This window comes from Aquarana catesbeiana, linkage group LG06 (genome assembly GCF_042186555.1).
Source record: "Aquarana catesbeiana isolate 2022-GZ linkage group LG06, ASM4218655v1, whole genome shotgun sequence".
Classification (NCBI taxonomy): domain Eukaryota; kingdom Metazoa; phylum Chordata; class Amphibia; order Anura; family Ranidae; genus Aquarana; species Aquarana catesbeiana.
In genome coordinates, this window is record NC_133329.1 from 76585623 (window position 1) to 76595043 (window position 9421).

The 9421-nt window shown below is 43.3% G+C and overlaps 1 protein-coding gene across 1 annotated transcript; it reads left to right on the plus strand.

Annotated features, from left to right (window-relative positions):
• The first annotated feature begins 1010 nt into the window (after nt 1–1010).
• LOC141148642 (E3 ubiquitin/ISG15 ligase TRIM25-like) lies at nt 1011–6476 on the plus strand. The gene has a single exon (XM_073636266.1). The coding sequence runs from the start codon at nt 1059–1061 to the stop codon at nt 2625–2627; it is 1569 nt and encodes a 522-aa protein (XP_073492367.1). The 5' UTR covers nt 1011–1058; the 3' UTR covers nt 2628–6476.
• Nucleotides 6477–9421: the final 2945 nt, after the last annotated feature.

Below are 9421 nucleotides of genomic sequence, written 5' to 3' on the forward strand. Positions count from 1 at the left end.
TCACTATATTCTAGAATCCACTAGAAGCAAGAAGTAGTTGAACCTGCAGCTAGTGAGACCGAGAACAACCAAAAATAATCGCACCCTTAAGCTCAAACACACATGCACACACTGTTTAGAGAGGAGCCAATAAATTATAATTTACCTGAACCTCTCTAGCAACCTATTCTAGGAGGGTGCTACACCCATCTAAGGGAATATCTGGAGAGGAAGTTGGGGACAGGACATGCATGGCCTGACCTGTAAAAGTGCCAACGACTGCTACCATAATTGGTGAGAAGATATATGCCCTAAAGTTGTCTACCTTGAGGTTGTCAAAGTAAACCTTTAAAAATCTATTGGACTTATCTCTTCTTCGTATCATTGACCTATCCCTGAAAATGGAACCTGGCTTAGCTGGGAAGGTTGCAGAGTGAAGTGTAGGGCATCAGAAGGTACATGTGCTGGTGAGGGTACTCGATTTGTCTCTTTCTAGGAGTGGGGACTCACACTAACATGAAAATAGGGCAAGAGACCTGTTAGCGGTATTTCCATGTTTTGTTTGGTCTTACCTACACACTTCTATCATCCAATCGAGTAGAAGAATTTACTAAAGGGGGTTTTCTTTTCAAATGATTGGATACGTGAAGTGAATCTTCACACAATTTAATGTGTGAACACGCTTAAATACTTCAGTAAATTGACCACAATATTTTATATATTATCTGATATCTAACAGATACTATCTCTTTTTTCTGCTGAAAGAGTTCGCCCCACTGCCTAATCTAAAGACAAAACAGGAAATATAAGGAGATCTCTCAAAAGTGCAACAAGCTTTCTCTGCCAGGTTATCATTTAGGTTATCCTGCATGCTTTAATTTCATAGGAAACTGTTACATATTCTAGTTCCCAGGAAAAACTTTCATTAGCACTAGCAATTTACAATGAACTTTTGAGGCAGGAACACAATCTGTGTACATAACTCCCTCAGGCAAGAGAGCTTGGCACCGCCTTGTGTACCGTACAGTTACAGGAAATAACAGGAAAAATTTGTTTCGTTTCTGTTTGTTCCCTGTACAATGGCGTCTGCTGCTCTAGGAGACGAGCTGAGCTGTTCCATCTGCCTTAACCTTCATACGGAGCCGGTGTCACTGAGATGTGGACACCACTTTTGCCAGGATTGTATTGTGACTGCTCTGGATACACAGGGGGAGTCTGGCGTTTATTCCTGTCCGGAGTGCAAAGAGGAATTTGCGGAGCGTCCTACTCTGGAGAAGAATAGGAAGCTGTGTAATATAGCGGAGACTTTCCAATCTACTGACCAGGAGAAGATTGAGGTCTTGTGTATGTACTGTGACCTCCCTGAACGAGCTGTTAAAATGTGTCTCCAGTGTGAATCCTCTTTTTGTGAAAGGCATTTGCTTAAACACAGGAAATTAGTTGGACATATCTTAGTTGAACCTACTGTTACCCTGGAGGACAGAAAATGCTCCATACACAAGGAGATCCTGAAATATTACTGCTCAGAAGACATGGTCAGCGTCTGTGTGTCCTGCTGCTTGGCGGGTCAGCATAGAGGACACCAGGTGCAGTTTCTGAATGAGGCCTTGGAGAAGAAGAAAAAGAAGCTGAGGAAGCTTACAGAGAAACTAGACGCTGATGTACAGGAAACTGATAAAAGCATTCACAATCTAAGCACCTATAGAAAAGAAGAGAAAGCAAAAGCAGCAGCAATCGCTCAGAAGGTCAACGGGCTGTTTGGAGACATCAGGAGGCAACTGGATGTTCTTGAGTGGAAAGTCTTGTGTGAGGTCTTCAAACAGGAGAAGCAGGTTGTGAAGTCGGTCTCAAGGCTGATCCAACAGTTGGAGATACAGAAGAGTGAGATATCTACAAAGATCGATCAGATCAAAAATCTGTGTGATATTGCGGACGCTTTTACTTTTCTGGAAAAAGAGCAAGAAACGGATGACCTCAACCCTGGGAGATGTGAGATCATCAGTGACATGAGGGATGCTGGTTGCATTGATGAGACACCAATCTTACAAATGCTTCACAGGGGACTTATACTCTTTGCTGATGGCCTCACTGACCTGAAAATAAAGAGGGAGTTCTCAGTGATGGAGAAAGCAGACATCTTATTGGATATTAACACTGCTCATAATAACATTATTTTATCAGAGGATCTCAGGTCAGCTTCTTATACTGATAAGAGTCAGAAGAGACCCAACTGCCCAGAGAGGTTTATGTGCTGCCAGGTGATAAGTACACAAAGTTTCTCATCAGGGAAACACTACTGGGAGGTTGATGTGAGTCAGGCCAAGAAGTGGCTGATAGGGGTGGCTGCTAAAAGCTTGGGGAGAAAACAAGTGGGTAAAGAAACTTACATAGGATATAATGCGAAATCCTGGGGACTTTATGAAAATCATTTTTTCAAAGCATGTCACAATAATATTCATAAAATCAAGGAGAAAAAGTCTCCAGTGGAGGCAATCGGGATCTATATAAATTACGAAGCCGGGCTTTTGTCCTTCTACGAAATTTGTGAACAGAACAGGCACCTCCACACCTTCACCGCCACCTTCTCTGAACCCCTCCATGCTGCTTTTTATGTATTTCCAGGTTCTTGCATAAAAATCATCAACTGAAGCAAATTTTTGTTTTTAATTGAGGCCCTAACTGATTAAACACCTCAGTACCAGGCTGTAATACCCTTTCCTACCAGGTCATTTTTAAGCCTTCAGTGCTGGAATATTTTGACAGACAAATACTCAGTCATGCAACACTGTACACAAATGATTCTTTTTTTTTAAATTTTTTAGACAGATAGAGCTTTCTTTTGGTGGCATTTTTATATATTTGCTATAAAGGAAAAAAGATCGAAAAAGTTGTAAACAAAATCAAAGAAAAATGCCAGGGCAGTATAAAAACTCCCCAAAATGTCCCCTTTTTGAAAAGTAGATACCCCCAAGGTGATCTTGCCACAATTTTGGCAAATGAAGAAACATGCTGGTATTGAGGGGGGTAAATCATGGTAACAGTGCACTAGATATACAGTATTAAATGTACAGGTCAAATATAGATGGAGGAGGTTGTGGAGACAGGGCCGTCTTTAATATTGATTGTACCCTGGGCAAACATTTTCTTGGGCCCTCCGAAATCCACTTATCAACTATTTGTAGGCAGTGCGGGCTCAAGGGGCAGCTGCTTTGGGCCCCACAACAAGGACTGGGCCCAGGGCAGCTGCCCCTTTTGCCCTGTGTTAAAGATGGCCCTGGGTGGAGGGGTTAATGTATAGATCACTGGAAAGACAGGATGAAGCTGACATATAGAGGAGGGGGAGTGAAAGGATTGGGCAGGCCATAGATGGTGCAATGGTTGCAGGAAAGCAAATCGCTCGATTCCACCATCAACACTGACTGTGTTGATGGGGGAATGCCTCCCACGGAAACATTGCATTCTCCCGGTGGGGGTTGCGGGGGAGCCATCCCTGCCAGGTATAGCCGCTGGCAATAATCGCATGCTGAAAAAGCTGACATGCTGGTTGTACCCAAGGCGATCGATGGATAGACTTGGGTACGTTCAGCCTGTCCATAGATGCTGCTGAACTGCCTGAGATTTAAACCATCTATGGCTGTCTTTAAAAACCACCCGCAACTTTGAATATCTGCTGCTGCCACTGTTCTAGAACTAATGAAGGAGTTATTCCTTCATTAGTTCCTTCTTCCTTCCTTCCCTTCCTCCATTGTAAGAGAAGTGTCTGTGAATGGAGCTGTCCTCGGACAGCTTGATTTACAGCCATTATAAATGACACTGCAAAAATAAGGGTCCACCACTCTGCCATTCAGACACCTACGGTGGTAAGTGGTTGGCAATGAGCACCATCTCTTTGGTGCTGTTCCCCATAATAATTTCTTTCTACCACAAGATGTTCTCAGGGTTCCGGACTGAATGACGCCCAGTGTCAGCAGGACATCTTGTGAGTTCAGGGGAGTCATGGAACCACTCCTTGATTATGTACATAGGTGTGGGCAGCCTATTGCATTAGGGCATTCACCCGTAAGCTCAAACACACATGAATGTGTATGTGTCTACATATATATGACCCCGGCACATTGATCTCCCTGCCAGGACAGTGAAAGAGAAGAGCATAAACACTTCTCTTATGGCAGAGCCGGTAGGAGCGAGATCTTTCCCATGTTCCTGCTTCTACACAGAGCAATAACACTAATGCGCATGGGGTGTGCCTGGGCACACCCGACACACCCTGTGCGCATGCCTATGATTATGTATTACCATAGTGCCCTGAATTCACAACATAATGGTGCAGAGAATGCATCAACAGTTCAGCGCTTTAAGGTTACAGAATCTTAAGGGGTTCAGGCTCGGTTCACACTTGTGCGATGTGAATCCACTGCGGGTTCCCCCATCGCACCGACTCACGCGGTAGTTCACACTGCCATATGCGAAGTGCTGGGAGTGTCAATACAATGTTAATGACAGCCCCATTTCAGCTTGCATATTGCACTGCAAATTCGGACATGAATGTTGATGTTCACACCCATGCGATCCGATTCTGGTGCTGACTAAATAAAGGGTCCTGTGTGAGTTTAGTCCAAATGTGATATCAGCCATACTGTCTGCATGTGATTTACACTGCAGTGCGAATCACATGCAATCTCACACCACGCACAAGTGTGAACTGCCAGGTAAAGGTTAACACTTTTCCAGCATTCCAAGGAATTCTGGTCACTAGACATGTGCAATTTGTTTAGTTCCGAATTCATTTTTTAACAAATTTCGACAAATGAGTTAATTCGGAAATATCCAAATCAACGAAAACCAGTTTAACGAATTTCTCGGAATATTCGTAAATTTAGAAAATTCGTAAATTCAAAAATCCAAAAACCCAAAAATCTGAAATGATAAGTAACTAATAATAACATAACTATTACTAACTATTAAATTATAGGTATTGGAATTTCTTTTCAAATTTGGCTGTTAGTGAACGTAACGAATACCAATTTATCCAAAGTTACGAATTATCCGAAATAACGAATGCTGTATCTAAACTTCGGATAAATCGCGCGTAGATCGCGGGTTTGCTCGCCCATCGCCTGCCAGGCCCCCCCACACTTACCCTATCCAGGTAGCAGCTTCAGCGCCCCCCCCATGTCTCCTCCCGAGTCCCGGCGGTTGCTTCTCCTCCCGGCCAATCAGGACTTAGGACTCACGGCCAATCCAGTCTTAGAACTCTCGGCCAATCGGGTCTCAGGACCCGTTTCCTGGCCCGGGAGGAGAAACAGTGCTCTGTGCCCCCGAGTATACCCTTTTTGAAGCCAAAGCCTCATGTGCTTAAAAAAAATGGATTGGGGGGCAGTGCCCCTGCACCCCATATGAGCGGCCACCACTGTATTACAGATTAATAAAGGATATTTTTTTCTTTGACTTCAGCTGTTATATTAGGGATTTATAGTAGACCTAAACTCTCTTCTGAACTCCATACTACTTTAATAGGCAATTGTCTATAATCGTAGCTCCAGCCTCCCATTGGCTGAGCACAGTTATACCAGTGAGGCAAGTGGTTGTTGCCAAAGGGCAGGATCTGCTCATGCAGAGCCACGGAATTGCTCCCTGTTCCCAAATATAAACCTTATGTCATGTTCACACCTTTGTGGTGCTGCATTAGCGTGCATTTTGTTAGGACAGCACAGTAAAACCATGTTGTATGTTGTATTATGTTAAACCAGGGCATTTTTTCAGGGGGAACCTCCTGTACTAAATGTATGTAATGACAAGGGCTGCTGGGGTGTGCTGGAGGGTCTATTGTTCCTGGAAGAGATATATTTTTCCATGGTGGTCTATTGTTGCTGGGGAGGTCTGTAATGCCACGTACACACGAACTGACTTTCTGTCAGACTTGGTCCAGCAGACCGAACTTCGTCGGACAATTCGATCGTGTGTGGGCTCCAGCGGACTTTTTTTTCCCAAAAGTCAGACGGACCTAGAAATAAAACATGTTTCAAATCTTTTCGACGGACTCGAGTCCGGTCGAAAAATCCGCTCGTCTGTATGCTAGTCCGACGGACTAAAACCGACGCTAGGGCAGCTATTGGCTACTGGCTATGAACTTCCTTATTTTAGTCCGGTCGTACGTCATCACGTACGAATCCATCGGACTTTGGTTGATCTTGTGTGTGTGCATGTCCGTTCGTTGATAAAGTCCGTTGGAAGTCCGCAGAAAGTCTGTCGGATAGCCCGTCGGACCAGTCCGGTCAAATAGTCCGCTTGTGTGTACGCGGCATTATTGTTACTGGGGGGGGGGGCTTATGTGTTCTGGGGTGTCAATTTTTGCTGGAAGAGATCTACTGTTGGGGGTGGGGTCTTATGTTGATGGTTGTTGGGGGATCTATTGTTGCTAGAGGGCATCTATTTTTGTGTTGCTGGGGAGGTCTGTTTTTACTGGTCAGGGATCTGTTGTTGCTGGTTGGGATTATGTTGCTATGGGGGGGGGGGGGGGTCAATTGTTGCTGGAAGGAGTTGAGGAAGGGGTTTATTGTTGTTGGTTGCCTGAGAGTTTATTAATGCTGGGCTGGCTGCTGAAAAATCAGTTTTTGCTGCCAGTGTCTATTTTTGTTGGGGTCCATTGTTGCGGGGGGGGGGGGTTTATCTATTGTTGTCGGGGATGGATCTATTGATGCTGGGGGGAGGGTCTATTGCTGCTGGCCGTGGGGGAACTACTACACTGCTTTACTTGTTATTATTAACAAACTCCATACAAATTTTTTATCACCACAAAATGATACTTGGTTCTGTATTCTCTAAAAGGGGCAGTACTGGGAGGTGGGTAGAGGTTGGAACTAAAGGATGGTGCTCGGAGGTAGGTAGGGGGCGGAGACAACAAGTGACCCTGAAAGGGGGGGGGTTCCTGCACCTAAAAGCCCTGGTTTAAACACATATACATTGACAGGGTGTCTTTGGGTGTTCACAGGTTGCAGTAATGTGTGCATTTCTACTCTTTATTAAATATGACTTTTTCTTTCACATTCATTTTGAATTTATGTAACTAATCTTTGTACGCCTTGAGGTTTTCAAATTTCATATATAGATATATATATATATTTTTTATTGTGATTGTTCAGCATTCCTAATAATCAAATAGACAAAACTGTTTCTTATTCGTCCTGCTGCAATCTTTATCATGTCAAATAAACCACATTTTAAAATGTTATACATCCTTGTGATTTGTGATGGCGAGTGTAAAGAGAAATTCAAGTCAGAAAAAAAGAAGAATATTGGTGCCCTTTCTTCGCTCTTACCCATCTATATATACTATATAGTTACATAGTTAGTTACATAGTCAGGATGAAAAAAGACACAAGTCCATCAAGTTCAACCATAAAAAAAAAAAAAATAAAATAAAATAAAATAAAATAAATAAAAATAAATAAAATAAAAAATATCATACAATTTCATATACCCAATCCTATACCCACAGTTGATCCAGAGGAAGGCGAAAGACCCCCCCCAGAAAAACATGATCCAATTTGCTTCAGCAGGGGAAAAAATTCCTTCCTTATCCCAGAGAGGCAATCGGATTTTCCCTGGATCAACTTTACCTATAAATGTCAGTACCCAGTTATACTGTGTACATTTAGGAAATAATCCAGGCCTTTCTTAAAGCAATCTACTAAGCTGGCCAGAACCACCTCTGGAAGGAGTCTATTCCACACTTTCACAGCTCTTACTGTGGAGAAACCTTTCCGTATTTGGAGAAGAAATCTCCATATGTGGGGCATGTTTCATTTAAGGGGTCTGCAATGAGCGCAGCATTGTCTTTGCTCCCTCCCTGAAGGCTGTCCTCCTTGCAGGCAGTTCATGTGGGTCGCCCCTTGCCAATAGTCCTCCACTGTATATGATGACGTAGAGGGCCTGGCCACATTCCAATCAGAAGACCGCAGCATCAGTGCTCCCACCAGCAATTATATGGGCAATGCAACTGCATTTAGGTATATAGCATATGCTGTTTCACTAGCTTATTGTTTTTCGGTTATGCTGCCACCCTGTGGTCTTTTTTTTTAACTACACATGAGTTTCTGTAATTCTCCCCCTTTTTTATGATATAATTTCCTCCTTCTTCATTTGTTAAGAGGAGGTCCAGCTGAAAAAAAAAATTGAAAAGTCAGCAGCTACAAACACTGTAGCTGCTGACTTTTAATAAGCACACTTACCTGTCCAGGGTGCCCCGCGATGTCGGTCGCCCGAGGCCGATCCGTCCATCGGATCGGGTCCCGGTGCCGACATTCGAACTAAGGGAAACAGGCAGTGGAGCCTTGCGGCTTTACTGCCCGTTTCCTACTGCGCATTCGCGAGTTGCGCGACTCTTTGTGAATGGCCGGCTGTGTTCTGGGACACACACAGTTCCCAGAACACAGCGCACCCCATTCCCCAGAAGACAACGCAAGGAGAAGAAGAATGAAGATCACCGCGGAGTAGGAAGTGACAGATTAGGACGATCTGCCTAGCAACAGCCATTTCTGGTAAGTAAAAAAAAAAATTTTCCCGATTTTTAGGAGCATTTTTATGTTTTTTTTTTTTTTTTTTTAGGGTGGACCTCCACTTTAGTTTTTGTATTGTTCCTACAAGACGCACAATGAGGCTAGGGAAAAAAAATAAATTTGTTTTGATCACATCAACCTTCTGGAAGTAATAAAGATATTTGATTCATGGATGCCAAGTGTTTGGTGAATTCAGCTATCTCAGGGGTAGGCAACCAGTAGCCCTCCAGCTGTTGTGGAACTACATTTCCCATGAGGCATCGCGAGGCTGGCAGTTACAATTACTCCCAAAGGCATGATGGGACTTGTAGTTCTGCAACAGCTGGAGAGCCCCAGGCAATCTACTCCTGAGCTATCTGTTTGCCTCTGCTATATTCAGGCCAGTCATAGAGATCTCAGGAAGGGATAAGTCACTATTACAAGAATTAGAGACATGAATGGGGTGCCATGGTCTATGACACTCATTAATTTATGGTTTGTGCTAGGCCTAGGTTCACACAAGAATGCGGTGCGGGAAACCCACAATCCTGTGTATGTCCTACACCGTGTTCAAAATGCACTGCCCTTGCTCTCTATGCTTAGAATATATAGTCCTTTTTCAATAAAGGTATATAACAGTGCAAAAAAAACCAAAAGTGAGCAAAAATGTTTGCAGACATCAAGGGATGTATATATACATACTGTATGTATATCTATATATTTCATTCAATAAAAAATATGGGAAAAGGATAACTTGACCATAGCATTTCAAGACACTTCATATAACCTTATAATCCCCAAACCCAAAGGCTGGCCTTAGTGCGGAGCACATGTGGATTATATTGCACTGTAATAAAGCAGATTTTAAAAAAAATTCATTCTATGATTGTAATGCATTGTATTAG